The sequence below is a fragment of the Balaenoptera acutorostrata genome, chromosome 15 (assembly GCF_949987535.1).
Source record: "Balaenoptera acutorostrata chromosome 15, mBalAcu1.1, whole genome shotgun sequence".
Taxonomy (NCBI): domain Eukaryota; kingdom Metazoa; phylum Chordata; class Mammalia; order Artiodactyla; family Balaenopteridae; genus Balaenoptera; species Balaenoptera acutorostrata.
This window is the reverse complement of record NC_080078.1, coordinates 37697794-37724656: the sequence shown is the minus strand read 5'-3', so window position 1 is coordinate 37724656 and position 26863 is coordinate 37697794. Positions and strand designations below refer to the sequence as shown.

Sequence of the window (26863 nt, the reverse complement as noted above, 5' to 3'; positions counted from 1 at the left end):
TTCTAATCCCTTGCATTTTAGTTGGGTGTACGTATACAACAAACACGTAAGACCTATTTTCTCTGCCACGTGCACATGCCCGTCCTTCAGTTCCTCCCAGGGCCGGCGGATCGCCAGCGGCCCTCCCATCCTGCTGGCAGGCGTGGCGGCTCTGTCCCACTCTTGCCTTCTGTTCCTCTTCCCTACACTGGCAGCTGGACACTCACTTCTGCTGCTCCCCCTTCCTTCGGCGTTGCCTTCCAAGACCTGCGTCTTCCCATTATCCCTTTCCTGCTGCCACCCTCAGATGGCCTGGCCCAGGTCCCAGAAATCCTGGGCTGGTAGGGGAAGAGAGGCTTGGCCCCAGTGTTGCCAGCTCTCTGACACCAGCTGTTTCAGTTCCTCTTCTGGACCAAGAGCCTGGGCCTCTGGACCATTTCCCATCCATCAGTGGGCTGCGTGCCCCTGCCCCAGTACCCCTCCCCTGTTGGCCTGTGAGAGCAGGAGCCCCCCCATGGTCCTGCCCATGCTGGTGTCCATCGGACAGTTCTGGACGGGGATGGCTGTGCACCTGTCTCACGTGGCAGTGTGTGTTCCTGGGGCCTGCGGTTGGAGATGCCCCAACATTCCCTGCAGTCCCTTCTTTTTTTTTTTTAATTTATTTATTTATTATATTTTATTTTTGGCTGTGTTGGGTCTTCATTTCTGTGTGAGGGCTTTCTCCATTTGCGGCGAGCGGGGGCCACTCTTCATCGCGGTGCGCGGGCCCCTCAGTGTCGCAGCCTCTCCCGTTGCGGAGCACAGGCTCCAGACGCGCAGGCTCAGTAGTTGTGGCTCATGGGCCTAGTTGCTCTGCGGCATGTGGGATCCTCCCAGATCAGGGCTCGAACCCGTGTCCCCTGCATTGGCAGGCAGATTCTTAACCACTGCGCCACCAGGGAAGCCCCTTGCAGTCCCTTCTTACTGTAAGTGGGCTTAGGCCCGTCTTATGGTTGACATTAAGACACTGTGACCCTGGGACTTCCCTGGTGGTGCAGTGGTTAAGAACCCACCTGCCAGTGCAGGGGACACGGGTTCGAGCCCTGGTCCAGGAAGATCCCACATGCCGCAGAACAACTAAGCCCGCGAGCCACAACTACTGAAGCCCACACGCCTAGAGACCGTGCTCCGCAGTGAGAGAAGCCACCGCAATGAAGAGTAGCCCCCGCTCCCCGCAACTAGAGAAAGCCTGTGCACAGCAACGAAGACCCAACACAGCCAAAAAAAAAAGACACTGTGACCCGGGCCAGAATTGGGCAAGATGCGTTCCCTGGGTGGGGGGATGGAGAAAGCCCCCATAGGGGAGGTAGGGATGCAGGCCTATATCCTCCAACATTTCAGAGGCATGCCTCCCTCAGGCTGGGTCAACTGTGGCGCCCACGGTGTCTGCCCAGAGCTCGACCAGGCTGGGCTACCTCTCTCCTCCCACCACCACCTCACGTGGGCCCCTTTTTGGGCCTGGTCCATGGTAATCGTATCTCAGCTTGTGTTCCCACCTGTAGCCAGCCATGGAAATGCTTTGTTTTATTGTCCTTTTAAACATTCAAATGGTTAAATTCAAAGTGAGCAATGCAGTGGCCCTTAGTGCCATCACAGTGCTGTGCAACCACCACTTCTATCTAGTTCCATGACATTTTCATCACTCCAAAAGGAAACTCATTTAAGCACTTGCTCTGCATTTCTCCCTGTCTCCTGGTTTTTTAAAAGGTAAAATATGCACCTCATAGAAAATCAATACAGTACAGGAATATCCACAGGGGGAGGTCTTCCTCCCAGTCTGGTCTCGGGGGCCCACCGCTGTCAGCAGGGTCTGTGTGCACTTCAGGTAACCCACCTGTGCGCTCTCCCCACCCTGCTGCCTGTCACTTAACTGCATCTCAGGGGTCATCCACCTGCTTCCATCTCCTCAACAGCTGCCCAACTTTCTGTGGTGTGGATGGTCTGTAATTTAAGCACAAGCAGGATCCTGTCTCTCCCCTGCTCAAACCCTCTTTATCTTTTGGGACTTCCCTGGTGGTCCAGCAGTTAAGACTCCATGCTCCCAATGCAGGGGTCCTGGGTTCGATCCCTGGTCAGGGAACTAGATCCCACATGCCACAACTAAAAGATTCCACATGCCACAACTAAAAGATTCCACATGCGGCAAAGAAGATCCCGCATGCCGCAACTAAGACCCGTAGCAAACAAACAAACAAACAAATAAATAAATAATATATTTTAAAACCCTCTTTATCTTTTTAAAAAAAAATTTATTTATTTAGTCTGTGCTAGGTCTTAGCTGCAGCACGTGGGCTCTTTAGTTTTAGTTGCGGCATGCAGAATCTAGTTCCCTGACCAGTTATTGAACCCGGGCCCCCTGCATTGGGAGCGTGGTCTCAGCCACTGGAACACCAGGAAAGTCCCTCTCTTCATCTTTTAAGCCCTCATTTAGAGATCACCCGCTGGGGGCCATCTGAGCTTTCCAGGCTCCTCCCTCCTTTGTAGCTGATTTGGCACTGGGACGTCATTGTCTGTGAGTCCAGCCGTCCCAGGTAGGGTAGGAGCTGTCTTCCTCAATCTTGTATCCTCAGAGCCTAGCTCAGTGCCCGCACACGGTAGATGCTCAATAAGTGCCAGACGAGTGGCTTAGAGTTAGTTGAAGGCTGACTGTTGGAGTGGAGGGAGGTCATACTGGCCTTCAGGGTGCTGAGCCCAGACCAGGGCCGATGGTGCCCACCAGGGCTGAGGATTCATCCAGCGCCCTTTCTGAGAACTTGCTCCCTGTGCCAAGCCCGGCGCCTGGCCCTGGTTTACTGTAAACCCATAGGATTCCCCCTTCCTTCCTCTCACTGGCCCGGGGAAGGAGTCACACACTGCCCCCTGGCAGTCGGGGCCGGCCCCTGGGCTCCCTGCCTGCTGCCAGTCTGGTTCTCAAAGAGTTTTAAGAATCAGTCAGGCTGGGAATTTCCTGACAGTCCAGTGGTAAAGCCTATGTGCTTCCACCGCAGGGAGTCCGGGTTTAATCCTTGGTCAGGGAACTAAGATCCCGCAAGCAGCTCTGCTTGGCCAAAAAAAAAAAAAAAAAAAGAATCAATCAGGCCCTTTCTCATCAGCCCTCAGAGTTGGGGTCAGTGAGAAGTGGGGGGGCTGCTCCATCTCTGGGATCACCAGTCCTCCACCTCTTGCCTCTCTCAGGGCCTGACATCCAGCTGGAGCCACTCAGGAAAACACAGTTTCCCCTGCAGGACTGGCTGCCCCCAGCTGTGCCCCTGTCCTGCTTGTACATAGACATTTTTTATTTAAAAAAAACCTTGTATCTTTTTGTAAGCTCCAATTATTTTAATTATACCAAAAAGTCATTTTTATGCATCCCGCCCCTCCCCCCTCTGATATCGCAACTATATTTTTTGTTCCATCTCCTCCCAGCCTTGCCTGGACCCCACTTAGCTCTTATCTAGTCAAGTCAAGAGAGCCTGGTGCCCTCTCTGAGCATCACACCCTATGGTGTGTCTTCATGGCTACTCGGAAGAATGGGACTGTCCGCTGGGAGAAGGCGCTCTGCCTGGATACCTTGTCTGCAGTTTCCTGATGTTCTTGATAAGACTGCCATGTCAGGCTGCAGGACTCTCTCCTTTCTTCTTTGAAATGGCTTCCTCAGGATTAGTTCATCTTTCTAATCATTTGAGGCCCTTTGTCACTTTATTCCTGGTCTCCATCTCCCCAGCCATCTCCTCCTTCCCTGAGGTCTCTGCAAAGTGCCATTGGATTTCTCTCTCCCACCATCTTTCAGTCCAGACAGTGGGCCTGTTCATCCCCATTAGAACCCTCGGGGAAGTCGGGACCTCACCCCGCATCTCTCTATACCTCTCCCTATTGCGGTCTCTACCCTGAGTCTCCCAAAGCCCCTCCTTCTTTATTCCTGGAAATTCCCACCTGCACAGTGACAGGCCAGGGGCTTGTGACACTGTGATTTCACTCCAGGGGCTGCATAACTGTGAGGGAGAAGGCAGAGGTGTGTGTCCCTGGCCATTCCCTTCCACATCCCCTGGCCCACCCCTTCCCTGGGCCCTGCCTGATTCTGGGAGGCCAAGGGGAAGGTGACCTGGGTCTCTCCTGTCCCTGTCACTGGTCACCAGACACTCCCTGAGCTCCTATGCAGGAAGCAGGAGGTGTAGTAAGCCGCACGGGCTAGGCTCAGCCTGTGGAGTTTGAGTTTCAATTCCACTACTCGCTAGCCGGCTAACCCTGGGCAAGGTACTAAACCTTTCTAGGCCTGTTTCGTCCACAAAATGAGGGTAATGGTTATATCTTCCTCAAAGGATCATTATGAGGATTAGATAATGCCCCCAAATGCTTAGAGGGACATTGAAGGATTCCAGGACCAGAGTGACTGGTCAGATGTACCAGTTAGGAAGCTCCCATGGTGACAGGGCGAGGAAGACTGGGCAGGCAGACCAGGTTGGAGGCTGTGAGAAGATCCAGGCCAGAAGTAAAGGCCTGCCTGAGGGGCAGCAGCAGCAGCAGTGAGGCAGGGGCAGAGCTGAGAGCTGGGAAGCCACAGAATCTCGGGGCCTGGTGAGTAATGAAGAGGGAGCTGTGACTCGAAGGCTGCTGGTGTGGCAGTGGCTGATGTCTGTGCCTCTTGCCGGAAATGGAAACAACCAAGTGGAAGCTGGTGGTGATGCGGTGGGAGGTGAGCTCAGTTTGAGACATGCGGGTTTGAGGTGTCAGCAGCCCCACTGGAGACCCGCTGTGACTTCTCACACCAGAACTTGGGCAGAAAACTAGAGGACGGTGAGCAAAGCCGACCTGCCCTCTGAGCCTGAGGAGGGAACTGTCTCCCTGACCTCCCAGTCTCAGGACTTCAGCTGTGCTGGGGTTTGTGCACTTTGCCACCACTGTGCTTTTGGCTGTGCAGTTTCCCGAGGGGGGCTGTCCTGCATCTCCTTTCCTTAGTCTGAATTCTGCCCCTGCATGCAGCCTCCCTGCCCCCCAGCCAGTGACAGCTCCCTGGTCTGGGCTCCCCGGGCCCTGGACCCTGAGTACCTGTAATTATGGGGATTGGGCCTGGGGCAGACACTTGGGCATTCGCTTGCTCGGACAGCTTCAGGTCTGGAAAGGTGCAGGTGATCAGCCAATGTAGGGCAGGGCAGGGGGAGCCCTGGGAACACCCGGGACCTGCAGTGAAGCTGAGGCTTCAGGGCTTGGGTCCGTCCTTGCTCCTCCTTGTGACTCCAGGAAGGAATGAGGGCGTCAGGGCAGATGGAGGTGAACTGGAAAGAGTGGGGTGTGGAGAAGTGGGCAGCAGGCCGCGGCAGCAGAGAGGCCCATTCAGACAGCTTGACGAATGTTCCTCAGCTTAGAGAAATGGTGGTCACCAGCAACCTTGGCAAGGGCAAGGAGCTGGGGAGGAGGTGGAGATGCTGAGTGAAGATTCCTCTTTCCAGAAGTTGGTCAGGTGGCAGAGGGTGGTGGGGAGGGCTCTAGCAGAATGGTGGCCTCCTCTCTTTTGAAACACGACAGACATGGCACTCTGAGGGCTGCAAGTTCAGAGGGGGGCAAACTCAGCCTCACTGAGAAGAGGCTGTGAGGGAGGTTCCTGTCGTGGAAGGTGGGTCTGAGAGTCCAGTGGGAGGGCCAGGCCAGGGGAGGTGACCCCACCACCCACATGGAGAAGGTTGATGACAGCTGCCGCTCAAGCTGTTTCAGGGAGGGTGCTTTAATGCTGGGATAAGGGCTTGGGGCTCAAGGGAGACCCAGGACCAGATGGCAGCCACCCAGGGCTCCTGAAATGGACAGGACAAAAAGGCAAAGGGAACCAGAGCTGGTGGGCAGAGATAAGGCAGCCAGTTGGGGTGCCAGGATGGCCACATGGAATCACCAGAGTGGGGCCAGTCCCAGGCCAGGCTGCCTGCTGGGCTGAGAGGGAACCACTTACTGCTGCTCCAGAGATAAGGGCGGCCCTGCATTTGCAGGCTTTGTGTGGGAACAGGCAGGACAGGGACCCCAGAAGATGTAGAAACCCGAGGAAGACTTCACAGGTTGCAACACCGACAGGGCTTCAAACCAGTCATGCTTACCTTTTGAGGGGCAGAGACAACCCCTCCAACTGTAGTCTGGGTCCCTGATGCAAAGGAGGGAACAGATACGGGGGAGGGGGCTCCTTTTCCTCGGAAGCCAGGGGAGAAATCAACAATTGCTGGGTCGGGGCCTGGTGGGTCTGGAAGAGTCTGGGGACAGTTTCAGCGGGGTGGGGGTGGGGGGCAACCGGGGACACAGGATTTCGGCTCCGCCTGCTTGGACTCTCAGATCACCCCAGGAAGTATGAGGACGTTCGGGGTAGACGGTAGTCCTGGGTCCCTGCGGGCTGGGCCGTGAGAACCCCTCAGCCAGCCTGCACACCGAGAACGCAAAGAAAAGCGACGCTCGAAGCGAACACCGGATAGTGCCGCGCAGCCGCAGAAGAGGCGGGGCACCTCGAGCCCCGCCCCATATGCTAATATGGCGCGCCACCGCCCCGCCCCGGCCCGGGGACCGGAAGGGCCCAACGCCGCGGGGTTCGAGAGGCCGGCGGCGCCCGACAGCGCACCTGAGGAGGCCGAGGTGGGGCGGGGCGCAGGGGTCCAGGCCGGCAAGGCGACAGCACAGTGCGTGGGCAGTCAGCGGGCCGCTAGGGGGCGTCCCGGGGCCGTGACGCCCCCTACCGGCGCGAAGTGGTATGGCCCGCAGGGGCGGGGCCCGGGTCATGTGACGCGGCCACGGCCGCCATTTTGTTCTGCGGTGCTGGTATTTAGAGCGCAGCGGCTGACGGCCCGGATCGCTTTCCCAGCCGTCTGATTGCTCGCTTCGTACAGCTCGGTGCTCGCCGCGCCCGGCCCGACCTCGCCCCCGCCTCACCCGCAGACATGTCCGAGGCCAAGAGCGGCCCCGAGTACGCTTCCTTTTTCGCGGTCATGGGCGCCTCGGCCGCCATGGTCTTCAGCGGTGAGCGCCGTGGCAGGAGGGACCCGGGAGGCGGGGGGCGCGCGGGGCTCGTGCCTGCTGCTCGCCGGGGTTCGGCGTGTGACGTCACTCTGACGTAATTTCGAGCTGTTGGGGGTCCCGGGTCTCACGTGACTGCAGGCCTGGGCCAGGACCCTGAGGGCTGCAGGGGGCTGTCGGGTGTCTGGAGGGCAGGGCATGCGGGCTAGGCCCCGGTGTGGGTCCCAGGGTCTCCCGGGGGTCCCGGGCTGGCCCGCGGCCAGCCGGTCGTGTCGGTGCGGGGGTGGGGCGGCGGCGCCGCTGCCATCTTAGCCCCTGGAGAGGCGGGAGCGAGGCTGGGGTGGGGGCTCGCGGTCCTGCGTCTGCTCCGCACCCGCCCCCCCAATCCTGCGGCCAGGTGTGACATCACACCTCGGAAAGATCCCCCGACACGGGGCCGACCCTGTCCGTGGGCGGCGGAGGTGGGGAATCCGGCCCTGGCGCTCCCCGCTGTGGTCCACAGCCCTCGCCCTTGTGGAGGCCTGGCCTGTCGGCGGGGGTCAGGTGGGTCTGCACCTAGTCAGGTGCTTCCGGTTAGGGCTTGTCGGTGTTTCCCAATACCCCTGTAGGCGGTGTGGGTTGGTTAGAAAAGCTGGGTTGAGAGGTTGGTCTTGAGAGCCGGCAGGGACCCAGAGGTGGGAGTGGAGTTGGGGGGTGGGGGTGGGTCAGACAGGCCGAGGGTGCAGTATGGATGTCTGGGAGACAGGCCAGCCTCAGCACTGCGTTTGCGGACGCTTGTCTGGGTGAGCGAGGTAGCATGCAGCCTCAGTGTTAAGGGGATTGGGGTTTTTTCCATAGAAGGAAGTCTTCAGTTCAGGCCTGAATGAATGACCTTTTTCTCCTTCCCTGAGGCCTGGATTTGGGAGGGGCTGCCCTAGGAATGGAGAAGGGGCCTTGCAGGGTTTTTGATGGCACCTTGGTTTTGAAGTTGGGTCTTATCAGTACTGGGGTGTAAAATTCAATGAAAATTGGCCCTTCTGGGAGAAGAGCACTTGGGCCCGGCCAGGAATGTGGGACCCAGGGAGGTGAGTCCTGACCCAGCTGCAGCCCCTGTGGACTGGTCTGGCCTGGTCTGGTCCAGGCCTTCTGAGGTAGGTCTGGTTTTGGGCTTTGATGACTCGCCCTGCCCCACCTTGTGTGGTGGACTGGAGAGGCTCCCTATGCAGGTATGTGGAGGGATTGAACTCTAAACACTCTCTGCTGACTGTAAACACTAGTGGGGTGGGGGCTTGGGGCCTCCCTCTGCCCAGGCAGGCCTACCTGCCAGTCACAAGCTGCTGAGTGGGCCCTGCCCTTCCCATCATGTGTGAGTAAGGGGTCATTTGTGGTGGGAGAAGTGGCCTGTACTTCCCCTTCTGTCCTAAGCGACGCCTACTATTTCCACATCTTCCAGAGCTGCCTGCTCTCCCGTGCCTCCCAGCAGGCTGATGTACCCCCTTTTCCCCCAGCCTTTTCTGCTCTTTGCCTCTGGAATGCCTTCAGGGCCAGTGCCTAGCCACTTGTGGGTTGTTGATTGTCATTGACCATTCAGCAATTCTCCATTGAGCTCCTACTATGTGCCAGGCACTGGGGGACATCGGTGAACAAAACAAGAACCCTGCCCATGTGGAACTTGAATTCTCGCTGAGTTTGCCCCTGAACCCTTTTTCCGTATCCAGCTCCTGGCCTCCTTCCGGTCACCAGGTGCCTCTCTTCCTGTCCTTCTAGAACTTACTTGGTACTTTTGAATGGAGCCTGACCAGCAGGTCTTTGGAAGTTACTGAGAACTGGGTATCACTGGTCCAGAGGTATTTTGCTTGCCCCAGGCTCCTGAGAATTGGGGCCACCCGTTCTGGTTGGCTCGTATGCAGCTCCACTCCTGCTCCCCTCCCTACATGGGGCTTGCTGTGGCCCTACAGTAGCCAGCTTCTTACTTGGTCAGTTGGGTCAGACTCTGACTTAATTTCTTTCTCTAGAACCTTTCTCCAGGGCCTGTCTTCGTCTACTTCCTTATGCCTTCCTGAACAGTTCTCAGGCCTCAGGTGTTGCTGCCAGGGTGAGTGCAAGCTCTGTCCGCTGCTCCTGGCCCAGATTGCCCCTGGCCTGCCTAGCACTTGGCTGACTGGTCTTCTTATGACTGAATGAGGTCCACTCCCTCTCCCAATCCCCATCACCCATTCCAGCTTCCCTTTTTTTCTTAACTTACGATCCAAGTCTTGTATATTCTTTCTTCATCATGTCTTCCACGGAGCCGTCAGTTGCTCCTTTTCCATATCTTCTGTGACTTCCTCCCTACCAGTGAGCCGCTGGTGTTTGGCGCTATGTTCACGGAACCGTGTGCTGATTCCTCTTTCTGTTCCCTGCTCCATCTGGAGCACCTTCAGGCTTGGACTCTGGAGCTGGCATCCAGGGTCTTCGCAGCCCAGCTGCCTGGGCCAGGCTGCTCTTCCCTCTTGATGGTCATCCTTGTTCCCTTTGTTCCTCTTGTGGCTTCCCCACCCCCAGGGGAAGCACAGCCACATGATCTCCATGCTGCACTCTACAGAGAAGGGCCCAGCTCACTTGCTGACTCTTGCCCGCTCCAGCCTTGCAGCAGGGCCCACTGCCTGGGGTGCTGGCTTCCCTGTAATGGGGTCTCACTCAGTGCCACCTATCAGTCTGTGCCCTCGTCCTTGAGTAATGAGCCCTGGTGCTGGCCTGGTGTGGTGCTGGGCCCGTAGTAGGAGGCCAAAAAATGCACTGTTGCTCCAGGAGCGGCTTGGTGAAGATTGGCACCTGAAGGCTGGATGTTGGGGGTGTGGAGGGGAGGCAGTGCAGGTCCTGCTGCCCCCACCGCTGCCTCCCTCCCTCCCTCTGCTCCCTATCTGGTGTCTCTGCTCTGTGTGGTCTGGAATCTTCTTCCTCCTGCCTCGCCTTTCTGTGACCACCTACTCACTATCAGTCCTCCACTCAGTTGTCACCTCCCTTGTGAAACCTTTCCCCAGACCTCCCCACTCTTCCTGGAATGTGTTGCCATGCTTGGAGGGGCTGCGTCTGTCTCTTCACCAGGCTCAGAGCCCTGGGAAGGCAGAGCCCCTCTGACCTCATCCCTGCTCTGCAATGAGCACAGATTAGTCATCTTTTGGCAGCCCAAATAGGTGAGTCAAAGATGCACAGGAATGTCTGGGATTGTCCTGGCCCCTTCCACCTCTGACCCATGTCAGCATCTGCTCAAGCCGCACATTGGGAGCCTCGAGGGCGGCGACTGGAGTCAGAAGAGTTGCCTGGGCCCCTGTGGTTCTCTGTTGTGCTTGCAAACATTTTTTCTAGGCTTGGAAGACAGGCCAGGAGAAGGGGGGCTTTCAGGAAGGCAGCCCACCCTGGGAAGAGGGAGGAGGGACAGTGGCAGAGGAGGGACAGTGGCAGGGGAGACAGGAGTCCTGCAGTGCCTAGAGCCCCCGCCCCCCCAATTACTGGAGGCCTCAGCACAAGCTAGGCTTCTCACAGGTCTGCAGCGGCCTTGGGGTCGGCCTGGGTGATGGCTTCACAGCCCACTGTCTGTCCTGTACCGTCCTCTCTTTGACTTGCCCTTTCTCTGGTTGTTCAGAGAGGATTCTCCCCGAACTCAAGGGTCCTGGCCTGCTCTGTGGCTGAGGGTGCCGAGAGCTGCCTTTTCTTGCAGAGCATTCAGCCTGTTGACAGACACACTAGCTCTTGTTGCAGCATGTCCCTGGGCTGGGAGTTGTGGGAAGTGCGGTGGGCAGGGTGGGGAGTGGGCGAACCTCTGGCCTGAGAGGATGAGAATTGCCAGGCCAGCTTCCCCTGACCCTGCACGGCAGTGGCTCTTCCAGCGTGTTGTCTCTGCACTTAGTCCCAGGGCTTGTGGGCTGACCCAGGCTCAACATCTGGGCTGTTGACATAGCTTGTGCTTTTCTAGGCCTTTCTTGACCTGGGAAAGTGCCTGGTGGGACAAAAGGTGCCCAGAATCTGCAAGGCTTCTGTGCCCAGCTGCCTGTTTCCCCACGTGACAGGGCAGCCTGTCACAGCTCCACCTTTTAGGTCTGAGGCTCCATGGGAGCATGGGATCTATGCAGCAGGCATGGGGAGTGCTGGTGAGCCTGGGTTGAGATTTCACAGGAGAGCAGGAGCCCATACGGGCCAGACAGCCATGAGGGCATCTGGTGGAGGAACCCATACAGTGGGTTCCTTGAGTGCCTAGCTGTGGCTGTTCCTCTGAAGGCCACCTGCTCCTGGCCGAGTGCCACTTTCGTCTTGCCCCTTGCGGGTGATAACTTGCATTGGCCTTCAAGTATGCCAAAAGCTGCCCCCAGGGTCCTGGCCACAGGTGCTCTGGGCTCACCTCATCTTTTCCCCCTCAGCCCTGGGTGCCGCCTATGGCACAGCCAAGAGTGGCACCGGCATCGCAGCCATGTCTGTCATGCGGCCGGAGCTGATCATGAAGTCCATCATCCCAGTGGTCATGGCCGGTATCATCGCAATCTATGGCCTGGTGGTGGCAGTCCTCATTGCCAACTCCTTGAATGATGGCATCAGTCTCTACAGGTGAGGCCTGGGTTGCTCTCCCTACACCCTGCCTGGGGTAAAGCCACTGTGCGGAGCCGGGAGGGGTCTTGGGTGGATGGCTGGTGACCCATGCCTGCTGCCTTCCCTGGCTGTTGGCTAACATCCATCCTGTGTACTCTCTCCCCCAGGAGTTTCCTTCAACTGGGCGCTGGCCTGAGCGTGGGCCTGAGTGGGCTGGCAGCTGGTTTTGCCATCGGCATCGTGGGGGACGCCGGCGTGCGGGGCACTGCCCAGCAGCCCCGGCTATTCGTGGGCATGATCCTGATCCTCATCTTCGCCGAGGTGCTCGGCCTCTACGGTCTCATCGTCGCCCTCATCCTCTCCACAAAGTAGCCCCTCCGGGCCCACCAGCCACAGAATATGATGTAAAGACCACCCCCTCCTCATTCCAGAACGAACAGCCTGACACACACGCACGGGGCAGCTGCCTGCCAGTAGTTGGTCTTGTAAATGCGCAGTGTCCTAGTGCCCATCGTCTGTTGCCCCCAGCCTTGCCCCTGCCCGCCCCGTGCCGTGGACATCTGGGCCCACCACTCCCGGTCCAGGCCCCTGACCAGTGAGGATGCAGGCCTCTGGCCGCCCCCACCCATCTGCCCTAGAGTGCTCTGTGTATAAGGATGAATTAGAGTTGTCATTTTCTCTTCACTGGATGTTTATTTATAAAGATTTGACCTGTTCATACGTCTGTGGAGCAGCCCTCCGTCTCCCAACTCTATAGTAATCTTAGGTAGACTGTTGCGTTGTGCGGTTACCGTTTGCCCTGAGACGCGTTGGATGGAACCACCTCCTGCAGCCCTGGCTGCCAGGGCCGTGGCGCAGTGTGTTGGGCCCACTGGGCCCTGGCGCTGAACCGTGTCCAATAAAGTTCTCGGATGTGACTGGATTCCTGGGTGTGGGTCGCTTGTTGGGGCCCGGGGCTCGCGGGTGGCGGGGCCGGGAAGGAGGGGCCGAGGGCCGGGCCACCCGGGAAGACGTTGCCGCGTCACTGTGGACTGCGTTGGTCACGTGGGCGCCCGGATCACGTGGGCGCGCCTCAGTCAGCTGAGAGTCACGTGCGCCCGGCCAAGCTCTAGGCCGGAACTCGGCGCGGAATCCGGCGCCTCCCGCTCGGTTGGGCTCAGGATGCGCGGCGGGCAGGGCGCGGCGCGGGCCCCGGTGATCCAGTTCACCAACTGCCGCATCCTGCGGGGCCGGGCGCTGCTCAGGTGGGCGCAGGCCGGGGCCGGGGCTGCCTGGTGGGCTCCGGGGCCGGTGATGCGAACCTCCGCCCCGCTCTGTGCGCAGGGAGGATCTGTGGGTGCGAGGGGGCAGCATTCTGGACCCGGAGAAGCTGTTCTTTGAGGAGCGGCGCGTGGCTGACGAGCAGAGGGACTGCGGGGGCTGCATCCTAGCGCCCGGCTTCATCGACGTGCAGATCAACGGTGTGGTCTGGAGCCCGCGGGGCTGGGACCCAGAGGAGGAGCTCTGAGCATCGTGTGATCCCCTCTTGTCTGTACCGCAGGTGGGTTTGGCGTTGACTTTTCTCAGGCCACGGAGGACGTGGGTTCGGGAGTCGCCCTGGTGGCCCGGAGGATCCTGCCACACGGAGTCACCTCCTTCTGCCCCACATTGGTCACCTCGCCACCGGAGGTTTATCGCAAGGTGAGGTCAGGCTCCCAGCCTCAAGCGAAGGAGGCCCCAGGAGCACCCAGCCTCTTAATTTTCAAATCTGATCTCTTTCCCTCACGAACACCCCTTGGCCCTTGAGTCTGGCCTCACCTGCTGGCCTCCCTCCACCCGGGCCTGGGGGTCCCCTCCCCTGGGCTTTCTCATCCAGGTGTTCCTCCGCCTGGTGTGCCACTGCGGGTCTGACTGTCCCCATGGGCTTCCGCATTCGCTGCCTCAGCCACCTGCCATACGCCCTCCCCACCCTGCAATCTGGCCGCCTCCAGGCACCTCCTTGACTAAGGCTGCTGGGACTCTGTGATTGCCACGTCCTTAGTTGATCATGCCCCACCACCGATCTGTGGTATGCGGTGCCAGTGAACAGCTCTACAGAAAGAAGCTCCGTCGCCTGCCCCAGGCTTCCTCTGCTGCTCCCGCATGCACCACCACACTGTTCCAATTCTTTCTTATCTGCAATTCTTGGGATTCAGTTGTCCATGGTCCATTTTTCCTTTAAGTTTTACTTTGTACGCAGCTTCTCCGGTTTTGCTCTTTGCCACGTTATGTTATTCGATCTTGTTTTCTCTGTATATTGTTCTGTTTCTCTGAATTTATGAATTGTAGCTGGCACACAACATACGTGTTTGCTCCTTAGTATTTATCCCTTTTTTTTTTTTTTTATAAATTTATTTATTTATTTATTTATTTTTTGGGTGTGTTGGGTCTTCATTTCTGTGCGAGGGCTTTCTCTAGTTGTGGCGAACGGGGGCCACTCTTCATCGCGGTGCGCGGGCCTTCTCACTGTCGCGGCCTCTCTTGTTGCGGAGCACAGGCTCCAGACGCGCAGGCTCAGTAGTTGTGGCTCACGGGCCTAGTTGCTCCGCGGCATGTGGGATCTTCCCAGACCAGGGCTCGAACCCGTGTCCCCTGCATTGGCAGGCAGATTCTCAACCACTGTGCCACCAGGGAAGCCCTACCCCTTTTTAAAAAGCATGGGTATTCCTTTATTCGAGTACCATGGAGTTCTTGAGTTTGCAGAATTAACACGGTTACCTTTTAGTCTACCTTTTATGTTCTAGTTTTGTAGTTTTTCTCCAGAACAGGATCCATCCCAGGATCCCGGATTGTGTTGCCTGCTGTGGGGTCCCTTCCTGGGTGTGTGCAAACAGACTCAGAGCCGGGAGCCGGGGGAGGTTGGCTGTGGACCCGGGTTCGGTCCCGGCCCCCTGACTTCATGTATCGTCTGGGAGACTCGGGACAACGTTATTTGTTTCTGAGCCTCAGTTTTTTCAAACCTTAAGTAAGAATAATAACGGAATCCATCTCTTAGGGTTGGGCGCTCAGCACTATGCTTGGTTCATAGTATGCCCTTGGTAAATGTCAGCTATGGACATCTTTCCGGAAATTTCCCTGAGTCTCCCACGACAGAGTCAGGTGTCAAAAACCAATCTTGTTTTCCTGCTGCAAACTGGCCCCTGGTTCTGTGTTTTCTCTCTCAGTCATCAGGCTGTAATTTCCCTGCCCAGGATCCAGGAACATGCCTACCCTCTTGCCCCCGCTTCTTTCTCCTCCCCTCTCCTGGTCCCCAACAGTGAGGCTTAGTGACTCTTAACCCAGTCTCCCAACTGCTCCCCCAGCCCTGGGTCCTGCCAGAGTGGCCTTTCCCAGGTATCAGGCTCCGCACAACACTCATGTTTCCCCCAACCTCCTGCAGGGTGGACCAACCCTCCTGAGCATTCCTTCCCCACCTGCATTTCAGCCATTTGAGGCAGCTCCCTCTTCTGCCCCCAAGCTCTCTGCCTGGAAGGCCTCTGCCTCTCTCTGTCCACCCTGTGTAGCTCCTCTGCTGTGCACTGCCCATGCCGTGCTGTCACCCGCTGCCCCTGATTTCAAGCAGCACCTTCAAGCATCATGATATGAACTGTGGGGCTTCTTCCATAGGGGAAGGAGTTTTGGGCCAGTAGGGCTTCTGTCTTATGTTTTCTTCCTGGCACCCGTCACCCTTCATAAATGCTTACAGGATGAAAGCCTTGGGAGGCATAGAGTAAACTGATGTATGGTGGAAATCGTGGAGAGCTTTGAATATGAAAACTTTGATACCAGTATCGCGTTAGAAACTAGAGAACTGTTCACTTGGATGTCCCCACACACGCCCCCCCCTTCGTTCTGCCCCACCTCCCTCCAGGGCCATTTCACAGTGGGCGGAAACGGATCGCTACTTTGTCAGAAGTTCTTCAGGTCCACTGAGACCAGCTGCTCTTTTTCGGGGGTCTCTTCCTCCAGTCTTGCCCTTTCCTACCCTTCCAGGAGGAGAGTCTGAGTGTGTTGTTCTCTGCTTCAGGTCCATTGTCTGCTGAGTCAACATCAGGCACCTCCTCAGGGTGGCAGCCAGGCCCTTTCCTCAGGCCCCACACGCCCTCTACACTTTCACCTTTTCCACTGCTTTCCTGCCTTGAACGTGCCTCATTCCCTTCATCTCCAGACTGTCTGTTCTGTCTACTCAGTGCTTTCTAGCATTCCCTTTTAAAACTCTATTCTAGAAAAACTCAGCCATTATTTCTTTTTTTAATTTTAATTTTCTAACCCTTTAGTGAACTTACATATATCACACGGCTTGTTAGGAAAAACAGCAGCCCTTTGTTCCCACCAGTTCCTACCTAGAGGTAATCACTTTGAACTCAGCTGACCCTTGGAATTTGCCCCCATATCTCTAGAAAATGTGCTAGTACTCCTGCTTAACTTTTTGGTTTAGGGCAGCATAAATGTTGCTTTCCACCAGGAAAGATAAGAGTTAGCTTTCTGTTAGCCCTTTGAGGCCCATCTCCTGCCCTTCCAGTCCCCCATCCTCCCCAGAGAGTCACACAAGTGCCTTTGCCCCTGGTGTCCAGATCCGGGCACAGTGTGGCTGCGCCGTCGGTGCCTGAGCTTTCCGGCCACCAAGCCCTGCTTCTGCCCCTTGCTCTGCCTGGACTGCGTGCCCTCCTCCTCCACCAGCCCTGCTTCCTGGGCCTGCAGCTCAGTGAGGCCAGGCTGGTCATCCTGTCTGGGTCCAGACCTTTTGGTGCGCAGCTCGCTGCGTCCTAGCTGCTGTCTGACGGGGCCACCTTGAGGGCCTTGGTGCCACGTGCCTGCCCCCTGCTTGGGAGCTGTCTCCCCGCCTCTAGGTCCTCTCAGGCAGGGCAGGCTTGCATCCCTGGGCACCTGTCATTTCTTGATGTGCTGTGCTTTCCCGTGGTTGGGGTCTTCAACCATCTTCTAACACCTGAGGGAAGGCCAGCAGGGGCTGGGCTCTGAACTCTGACCTCTGACCTTGACTGGGCTGTGACCTCTGGGTGCTGGGCCGTGGGGGGCAGGGCTTTAACAGCTGGTTCCCCCCAGGTCCTTCCTCAGATCCCCGTGAAGAGTGGTGGTCCCCATGGGGCAGGGGTCCTCGGTGAGTGGCTGACCCCTCTCCCCACCCCTACCTTGGGAGGCTCCTTGGGGACCTGTTGGCAGCCCCTTGCCTTCCAGATGCCCAACTGGGGAGGGAGGGCGGGCAGGCAAGAGGGGCCAGGGTGGGGGCTGCAGGGCAGGGGGCCTGCTGGAACCATACCCTCCCCTCCCCCCAGGGGTGCACCTGGAGGGCCCATTCATCAGCCGCGAGAAGCGGGGCGCACACCCCGAGGCCCACCTGCGTTCCTTTGAGGCCAACGCTTTCCAAGACTTGCTGGCCATCTATGGGGGCCTGGACAATGTCCGCATCGTGACACTGGCCCCTGAGTTGGGCCGCAGCCACGAGGTGATCCGGGCATTGACGGCCCTCGGCATCTGCGTGTCCCTAGGTAAGGGGGTGTGTCATCACCTTGGGGGCCGGCCCACCCGGGGTCTTGGGCTGGGTGCAGAGTCTGAGTCTGGGTCCCCGCAGGGCATTCAGTAGCTGACCTGGGCACTGCGGAGGAAGCCGTGCAGAGCGGGGCCACCTTCATCACCCACCTCTTCAACGCCATGCTGCCTGTGAGTGCCACCCCAGCTCCTGGCGGGAGGGTGCAGGGGTCCTGCTGTCGCTCAGCGCCCCCCGCCTGCCCCTGCCCAGTTCCACCACCGTGACCCAGGCATCGTGGGGCTCCTGACCAGTGATCGGCTGCCCCTGGGCCGCCACATCTTCTACGGGATGATTGCTGACGGCATACACACCAACCCTGCCGCCCTGCGCATCGCCCACCGGGCCCACCCCGAGGGTGAGCGGCCATACAGGGCGGGAGCCGGTAGGAAGACGAGGCCGGGCAGCTCCTGAGGCCCCTTCCCCTTGCAGGGCTGGTGCTGGTCACTGATGCTGTCCCTGCCCTGGGCTTGGGCAATGGCCGTCACACGCTGGGGCAGCAGGAGGTGGAGGTGGATGGGCTGACAGCCTACGTGGCAGGTGAGTGACCCCTGTCCCGAAGACTGCCGGAGTGAGGATAGCCTCTCAGCCCCTCTGGTGGGATATAAGAACCTGGGTGTCCCCTGCCGACCCACTGGGCCTTCGGGTGGCCCAATGTGCCTGGTGCCCTTGGCCTCCCCAGAACCTGCCCTCTCTGCTCTCAAGGCACCAACACACTGAGTGGCAGCATAGCCCCAATGGATACCTGCGTCCGGCATTTCCTGCAGGCCACAGGTTAGTGAGGCTGGGGTGCGTGTGCCGCGTGTGTGTGTGTGTGTGTGCGTGCGCGCGCACACGCTGGGGCAGAGGCTACATCTGGGAGTGGCTGGAGGGAAGAGTGGGGACCACCAGGGCCTGTCTGTGTCTGGTGGGGTCCCCAGGGGATGGGCACTAGGAATGTGGCCAAGGTCCCGCCTGCAGGAGCTCATGGCAGAGGGAGAGGGCTGCGAGCAAGCGGATGGCTGGAACCCACAGTGACAGGCACTGAAACCACGGCACCCGAGGGCAGGGCCTTGGCCTGGGGCCTGTGGGACTGCAGGATTGGCAGGTGCAGAGCTGTGGAGGGCGGCGGGGTGGGGGCAGCACTCCAGGCTCCAGGGTTGGGCTGCTCGGGGGTCTCTCAAGGGGGTTGGCATGTTCTTGGGGAGGTGAGGAGGGTGTGTCTGGCAGAGGCTGTGGTGGGCCAGGCCCTGTGGTGCTCTTGGCAGTGCCTTGGGGCTGGGATGTCATGCAGGGGGCGGGGGTTAGGGGGCACCGTGGTCCAAGGTGCTGTTTGGAGCCTCAGGGAGACGAATTGGGAGGCACGGACAGCTGTGGCCTGGCTTGGGGGGTGAAGCAGGGGATGGAGAGAATTGGGGTACCCAGCAGTGTCCTCAGGTTGGGGGGAGGGGAGGGCCTCATCACCCTCCTGTGGAGTCCTGGGGTGTGACCTTAGGATTTGGAGCTCTGGGGCTGGGGGGGAACCCTACTGGGTATCCTCTTCCTGCCACTTACCCATCCCAGCCCTGCAGGGACCTCACTGACAAAATGCTCTGGACCCAAATGCCTGCAGGCCCCTCCCCTTGGCTTCCAAGGAGAGCACCCCTCCAGAAAGCAGGACCCCAGGCATCATGAGGCCACCCAGGACTCGGTGCTCTGCCACTGCGCCCCCACCTCCGGCCTTGCCTGCCCTGAAGTCAAATGGCAGAGCCAGCCAGAGGTTGGGGGTAGTCACACATTTGTGCTCCCTGAGCAGGCTGCAGCGTGGAGTCTGCCCTGGAGGCTGCGTCCCTGCACCCTGCACAGCTGCTGGGCCTGGAGAAGCACAAGGGGACCCTGGACTTCGGGGCCGATGCAGGTCAGGGCCCAATGAGGGGCGGCCTGGGAGTTCCTGGGAGGCCTGGGACAGGGCCAGGGAGGCAGGTGGGCAGGAGGTGGGCTCTTCCCCTCGCCTAGGTGGCTTTGCCTGGCCAGCGGCCTCGGTCGGCCCCCCCTTTCCCATCCAGCAGGCCAGGCCTTCTGGCATCTGAGACGGGCCAGGCAAGGGTCTGCGGGAGCATTATTGTCTGTTCTCTGCTGCCCGGAGTCTTGCTTCTGGGGCCTCAGTCTGTGATGGGCCGGGATGTCCTGCACAAGTCGTGTGCTGGGCCTTGGTTTCCCGCACCCGGGCCTTGGGGTGGGGACGGTGGTGGCCCTGCCCCTGCCTGCTTCTTACCACCCACCTCTGACCCAGACTTTGTGGTGCTCGACGACTCTCTCCACGTCCGGGCCACCTACATCTCGGGCGAGCTGGTGTGGCAGGCGGAAGAAGCCAGGCAGTGACTGAGGACTGCCACTGGAGGGGATGCCCAGCCCCAGCTGGACACTGTCGGCTGGGCCATCGAGGAACTGGTCTCCAGAGAGTGGTGGGGGCCTCGGCCCGGAGGCGGCTGGCTTGGATAAACATGTGCCCCGTAGGGACTCGCCTGGTCTCTGAGTTTTTTGCTTCAAAGCGGGGCTTTTGCTGTTTCTGCCCTCACCCTGGTGGCTGTTGGTTGGGGGTGGTGTTTGTGGCTCAGGGTTGGGAGTGGCCGGATTCCAGCTCCACCCTGCCCGTGCGGTTTATGGGGCTCAGTGGGGGCAGCAGGTCCCCTCTCTGTTAGACAGATGTGTTTGAGGCCTGCAGACCCACAGGCAGATGAGCTAGCTGAAAATGAATGGAGGGCAGGAGGGGGAAGCCATGGACTACAGGCTGGAAAGCCGGCAGGAAGGGGCTTGGGGAGTGATTGTGCGGCTTCAGTTTGCCTGTGGTGCTGAGCTAAAGGGTAGGTGCGGGCTTCCCTGGTGGCGCAGTGGTTGAGAATCTGCCTGCTAATGCAGGGGACACGGGTTCGAGCCCTGGTCTGGGAAGATCCCACATGCCGCGGAGCAGCTGGGCCCGTGAGCCACAATTGCTGAGCCTGCGCGTCTGGAGCCTGTGCCCCGCGACGGGAGGGGCCGCGATAGAGAAAGGCCCGCGCACCGCGATGAAGAGCGGTCCCCGCACCGCGATGAAGAGTGGCCCCTGCTTGCCGCAACTGGAGAAAGCCCTCGCACGAACCGAAGACCCAACACAGCCAAAAATAAATAAATAAATAAATAAATAAGAAAATCCTTTAAAAAAAAAAAAAAATAAAGGGTAGGTGCACCTTGGAATGTTTAACAGGAAAGAATGGATCAATGGTCATGGAGACAAGTTAGGGAACAGGCTGGGAGGAGCCGAAGACAGGAGGGGCCTCGGGTGGGCACTGAAAAGGTTTTGGGAGGCTGGTGTGTGCGGGTGTGCTGTGGGTAGGTCTCTGTACCCTAGTTGGGTGGGCCGAGTGGAGGCCCAAGGCCACAGCGCTGGACCTGGACACGGCACCGGGCACTCCTCTCCGACCTTCAAGAGGAATCTGCACTGGCCTTGGGGCCCCTGGGCTGACCCCGGTCAACCTGCCCAACCAGAGTTCCCACTGCCTTGAGCCCTCAGGATAATTGAGGCTCCATTTCTTTTGGCTTCTTTTCTGAACAGCTCTACCTCCTGACCCAACTCCTGAGTGGGTAAAATGATCCGCTTGTGCCCTGGTGTTTACACAGCTGTGGGTGACCCAGCCTGGTGCTGGTGGGCAGCTCGGGGGTCCTCGGTGTGTGTCCTGCACCTTGCCACTGTGTTTGTCCATTAGTGTCATCCTGCAGCCTCCGGTGTCCTCTCAGCCTTGGCAACAGTCCCCCCACATTGGGAGCACAGGCTCTTGGGCTCCCTGGGTAGGACAGCTTTTTTTTTTTAATCTCTGCATTTTAATTAATTTATTTTATTTATTTTTGGCTGCACTGGGTCTTTGTTGCTGCACGCAGGCTTTTCTCTAGTTGTGGCGAGCGGGGATTACTCTTCTTTGCAGTGCGCGGGCTTCTCACTGCGGTGGCTTCTCTTGTTGCGGAGCATGGGCTCTAGGTGCGCGGGCTCAGTAGTTGTGGCTTTCCAGCTCTAGAGCGCAGGCTCAGTAGTTGTGGCGCACGGGCTTAGTTGCTCCGCGGCATGTGGGATCTTCCCGGACTAGGGCTCGAACCCATGTCCCCTGCATTGGCAGGCAGATTCTTAACCACTGTGCCACCAGGGAAGCCGGTTGCAGGTCCCAGCTGTGTTTGACGGTGCATAGGCTGGGAAGAACAACCATGTGATGCAGGCCTGAGGGATGGCCTGGGGTGGGGGCCACCTGCAGGAGCCCAGTAGGGAGGAGACTTTACAGTGCCCACCAGTGCCAGGCCTCCTAGTGCTCTAGCATGTACTAGTACTCCTTCCTTCTGTCCACAATCCAAAGGGGGTTCCTGTTTGTCATCCTCATTTCTCAGCTGGGGAAACGGGGGCACCAAGTCCCAGAGCTGGTGAGCACTGGGGTGGGGACGTGGCCTGGCCTGCCCAGCTGCCGGGCCTCTGTTAACCCTGCTACCATGCTGCCTCTCTGGGTGGAGAATCACAGAGGGGCTAGTTGAGATGGTGGTCAGCAAGAGTGACACCAGGGAAAGTGGGAGCGAATGCTGGGCTGGAAGCAAAGGGAACTGCCCCACAAAGGCCCAGTGCACAGGCTGTGTGTTGATGGAACACAGATGGCTGCTAGGGCTGGAGGGGGAGTTGACCTGGGGGCTGAAGTGGAACCACAGCGTGGGGAGCTGGGCCTTGCAGTTAGCCTGGGAGTTTGGATTTTATTTGAGGTGTGGGGGCAGCCACTGGAGTTTGTTTTGTAAAATATGCGTAACATTCACCATTTTAACCATTTTTAAGTGCAAAGATCAGTGGCATTAAGTACATTCACATTGTTGTGCAACCATCACCATCATCATCTCCAGATCTCCCCAAAGTGGAACTGCACCAAGGACACTCTCACTCCCACCCCGCCTCCCCCAGCCCCGCACCCACCTCGCTCGCTTTGGTTCTGAGTTTGAGGCTGCTGGGTTTGAAACACAAGGATGCCCTGGCGTTTTAAGTGCTCCTTCCGGTTGCTGGGGGCGTGGCGGTAACAAGGAGACCCTGAGGGACTGGCTGTCGGGTGGCAGTGGGGCCAGAGACAAAGTACGGGGACAGGCTTGCTCTGGTGTGGGTGTGGACTGGGGGGGCGGGGGAGGTGACACTAGGTGTGTGTCTGAGTCACTGGTGGGTGCGGGCGACTTTCACTATTTGGAGAAACTGGAGTGGGATCCGGGGAGGGGACCTGGGGGCTCCCAGCTTCTTCGTGGCTTGTTTGGGTATGGGTGGGAGGACTCGAGGGCCCAGCGTTGGTAAGAGTCTCTGCAGGTAGGTGCTCGGCCCACGCGGCCGCTGCGTCACGACTCCCCTGGGTGGGGGCGGGGGACACCTGGCTGCCGAGCCTGGGCTCTGCGAGGCTTCCACTGGACGCTTCTGGACTGTGCCGAGCGCCTGCGGTTCGAGTTGGAGTCTCGGCGCTGAGGTGTCCCTCCCGAAGCCTCGGGCTTGTCATCGGGATGACGGGTCTCCTAGGCCCCGAGCTCACCGGGCACCGTGGTGGGCCATTAATGCGCTCGGGGTCGCACGAGGATTCGTGCAGGGGTTCCGGGTGGTCCCGGCCGGAGAAGCTCGTTTGGGGGTTGGGGACCGACTTAAGGGCCACGCCGAACCAGGCTGTGTCCGAGAGGCGGGTCGTCCACAATGAACCTGGTCCAACCCGCTACGCCGCGCGCCAGGGCTAAGAGGACCTGCAGATCTGGGAAGGGGTGCGGCATCCGCGGACTCGCTCGCCCTGTGCGGGGCTCCTTGCTGTGGGCGGGCTTCTGGCTCCGGCCAATCGGGGCCGCGCTGCGGAGAGCCGCGCCTCCGCCGAGCAATAGGGGTGCGCGGAGCCCTCTGACCCAGTTTAAGGGAGGCCCAGCGCCCAGACCCACCCGGCCCCGCCTCTCTGCGCCTCTTCCCTCTCCGTTCCATCGCCTGCCTATGGACCCCCCTGCACCACAACCCTCTTTTCCACGCCCCTCTGCGCCCCACTCCCCCACCGTTAACAGCTTGGTGTGGTTCTTTACAACGTGACCCTGGACTTGTTTCCACATTTATGTCTTTGTTTTACAACCTGGGATTGCACTGTTTTGTTTTTGTTTTGGCCCGCTGTGTGGCTTGTGGGATCTTAGTTCCCTGATCAGGGATCAAACCGACGCCCTCTGCAGTGGAAGCACAGAGTCTTAACCACTGAGCTGCCAGGGAAGTCCTATGCACTTTTAATACTGCTCTGCCATTCAGTATTTTTTTAAATTGAACAACGTGAAGTGGAGAGCTTCCCAGGTGGGGATGCATGGATCTGTCTCACTGTTTTTTTTTTTGTTTGTTTTGTTTTTTGTCTCACTGTTTTAACAAGGATGGATGTTCCTCTAAGATGCATGTTCCTTGACCTAATAACCAGATCCCACCATGGACCAGCTGGGTTCCTCCCCACCCACCCCAGCTGCCCTGGGGAGGATGGACCCTGGAGTGATGCACAGGGAACTCTGAGGATTCTGATGCTCAAGTGTATGTAGAAAGCTGAAGGGGGCCGTGCCTGGGCACTCCTTTGGGCCCTGTGGGTTCCTCCTCCATCCTGTGGCCACAGGAGGGCCACAGAAGGGTCTTCTGTATTAGTTTCTTAGTGCTGCTGGAACAAATTACCACAAACTTAGTGGTTTAAAAAGACATAAATTGGTTATTTTACAATTCTGAAGGTCAGAGTCAAAAATAAACCTCAATGGGCTAACATCGAGGTTGTGGCAGCTCTAGGGGAGAATCTGTTTTCTTACCTTTTCCAGCTGGTACATGCTGCTGGCATTCCTTGGCTCATGACCCCCTTCCATTGGCAAAGCCAGCAATGGCAGTCCAGTTTCTCACATTACATCACTCTGACCATGACTCTTTCTGTCTCTTCCATCTTTTAAGGACTCTTGTGATTATATTGGCCCTACCTGGATGATCCCCTGATTTTTAAAATTTATTTATTTATTTTATTTTTTGGCTGTGTCGCGTCTTAGTTGTGGCACGCATGCTCTTTGTTGCGGCAGGCTCTTCTTTGCAGCACGTGGGCTTAGTTGCCCGGCAGCATGTGGGATCCCAGTTCCCCGACCAGGGATTGAACCCGTGTTCCCTGCATTGGAAGGCGGATTCGTAACCACTGGACCACCAGGGAACTTCCTAATCTCCTGATTTTAAGGTCAGCTCCCTAGCAACCTTAATTCCCCCTTTCCATGTAAGATAACATATTCACAGGTTGGGGGATTAGGATGTGGACATCTTTGGAAGCACTGTTATTCTGTTATTCTCCCCACCATACCTTCTAGAGAGAAGGGCCTAGGCCAGGGCTCCGCACTGCCTGGGTCTAAAGGGGACACTACATTACTACCATCAGTGTATGAAGGTGCTAGTTGCCCTACATGCTTATCGACACTGGATGTTTTCAGTCTTTGGAATTTTGACCAATTTGGGGAGTCGACCCATTTTAAAGTTGGGGAAGCTGAGTTTCAGAGAGGGAAGCTTACTTGCCTGAGACCTCATGCAACTTTCCGTTTCCAGACTTCCAGTCTAGGTTTTTTCCTCACATAGCATGATTCATATGGGAGGATATTTACCCAGGTGGCTAGGAAATTGTTGGCTGAATTTGGCATCTTTCATCCATCCACCAGCAGCCACAAGCAAACCTCAGGCATGGTGACCAGGGACTTAGTAGGCAGAGGCAGAGACCACGCCAATATCTTTTTTTTTTGGTTGCGTTGGGTCTTCGTTGCTGCACGTGGGCTTTCTCTGGTTGCAGCGAGCAGGGGCTACTCTTCCCTTGCGGTGCGCAGGCTTCTTATTGTGGTGGCTTCTTGTTGCGGAGCATGGGCTCTAGGTGCGTGGGCTTCAGTAGTTGCAGCACTCAGGCTCAGTAGTTATGGCACACGGGCTTAGTTGCTCCGCAGCATGGGGGATCTTCCTGGACCAGGGATCGAACCCATGTCTGCTGCATTGGCAGGCAGATTCTTAACCACTGTGCCACCAGGGAAGTCCCCCCCCATTATCTTTTGAGAGTCCCCGTGTCTCTCCCTAACTGGATGCGTCCTAACTGGTCTCCCTACCTCCCCTTTTCCAGGTAGAGCACTTTCTTCCCAGGCTCACTAAACCTCCGGGGGTGCGGGCCTGGCCTGCTTCTCTTACCTTGTCTCTCCCTGCGTCCTAGCAGGATTGGAGTCCTGGCTCTGCCCTTGACCAGCTGTGGTGGCCAGCCTTGAAGATGGCCCCCAGCGATCCCACCTTCTGGAACTCACACCCTCCTGCAGTTCCTCCCGCATGGTACCAGGGGTACCCTGTGACCCACAGACCGTGTCAGAAGTGATGCTATATCGCTTCCGAGATTAGGTTATAAAAGTCACTGCAGCTTCAATCTTGGGTGTTCTCTAGACTCATTCACTCTGGGGAAAGCCAGCTGCTGTGGCATGAAGACAGACAGCCCTGTGGAGGGGCCCCCATGATGAGGAACTGAGGCTTCCAGCAACAGCTGGGTGAATGGGTCATCTTGGAAGTGGATCCTCCAGCCTCAGTCGAGCCTTTCAATGACAGCCTGAGCTGACAACTTGCCCACAACCTCATGAGAGACCCTGAGACAGGACCATCTAGACAAACTGCTCCCGTATTCCTTATCCACAGGAACCATGAGATCATCAATGTGTGCTGATTTATGCCTCTAAGTTTTGAGATCATTTGTTGCACAGTACTAGATAATTAACACTAGCTGTGTGATGTTAGGCAGGTTCTGTAGCCTCTGAACCCGTTTCCTCCCTTGCGCCACGAGGGTTATAGAAGTGAGTGAAACATAGGAAACAGCACAGGCCAAGTGCAAGCGCAGGGCCTGGTTTGCAACAAGTGCTCCACACACATGGGCCATGTGCTTAAAGCAGCCTCCCAGCCCCCTCCCAGGATGGTTACAGTCATCCTCCTGCCCCTCCCTGGGCGGAACATGACCTCACAACATCAGGCCATTGCACTTTTGGCCTGAGGTCACTCTCAAGCCAGCCAGGGATAGAGGCTCTGGGCAAGGAAGGGACAGATCAGAGCCGTGGACTGTCCCTCCCCTTTCTCCAGCTGGGGCGCCAATGAAATGTGCTGGGCCAGATGAGTCCATCTCCCTTCCTGCCCACTGTCCTGGGATGGGCAGCCAAACCCAGCCCATGGAGGGGGTGCCCTGCCTCTCGCAAAGTGAGAGGAGTGGCCTGGTGTGGCTTGGGCTTTGCACGCTGGCTGCCTTTCGGGCCCCGTGAAGACTGAGAATTGTCCTTCGTTCTTCTTTCAGCTGCCCCTCCCTGCCCTGCCCCTGCTTCCTGCTCAGCTGACTTCTTCAGGGCCATGGCCTCCCCCTCTCCCCTCACCCCTTCCCCTGAAGCTGGCTGTGTGTGATCCCCTCCACCTGCTCTCCAGCAGGCTCTAGTGTCGACCACAGACGTTTTCCTCAAGCTTTGTTCACCTCCCTGTTTTTCCTTGCATAACTCAAGATCCCCATTGGCCATGCTTTGGTGTCATAGACTCTAATCTAAAAAAAGCTAAGACTCCAGTTCATATTCTGTAACTTGCTTCTCTGCCCTTACTCTTTTTCTGTGTTAGAGCTTTGCCCTGTGCTTTTCAGCAGCTGCAGAGAATTCAGGAGGAATGTACCTAATTTACTTTACCACTCTCTTGATAAATATTTTGGTTGTTTCTTTTTCTTTTATGCTTTTTGCTTCTTATTAAAGCCATGTGGTCATAGACATCCTCACACAGCTTTACATTAGCAAGTGAGAGCTTCT

General features: G+C 57.8%; 2 protein-coding genes across 2 annotated transcripts; both read left to right on the top strand.

Moving 5' to 3' along the window:
• The first annotated feature begins 6760 nt into the window (after window positions 1-6760).
• Window positions 6761-12442, top strand: ATP6V0C (ATPase H+ transporting V0 subunit c). Its single transcript, XM_007181622.3, has 3 exons — window positions 6761-6981; window positions 11355-11538; window positions 11688-12442. The coding sequence occupies exons 1-3, from the start codon at window positions 6903-6905 to the stop codon at window positions 11890-11892; spliced, it is 468 nt and encodes a 155-aa protein (XP_007181684.1). The 5' UTR covers window positions 6761-6902; the 3' UTR covers window positions 11893-12442.
• Window positions 12443-12601: 159 nt separating this feature from the next.
• On the top strand, window positions 12602-19538 carry AMDHD2 (amidohydrolase domain containing 2). The gene is made up of 11 exons (XM_028166411.2): window positions 12602-12764; window positions 12844-12980; window positions 13061-13200; window positions 16582-16636; window positions 16812-17024; window positions 17108-17196; window positions 17276-17420; window positions 17495-17602; window positions 17768-17836; window positions 18837-18938; window positions 19314-19538. The coding sequence occupies exons 1-11, from the start codon at window positions 12682-12684 to the stop codon at window positions 19400-19402; spliced, it is 1230 nt and encodes a 409-aa protein (XP_028022212.2). The 5' UTR covers window positions 12602-12681; the 3' UTR covers window positions 19403-19538.
• Window positions 19539-26863: the final 7325 nt, after the last annotated feature.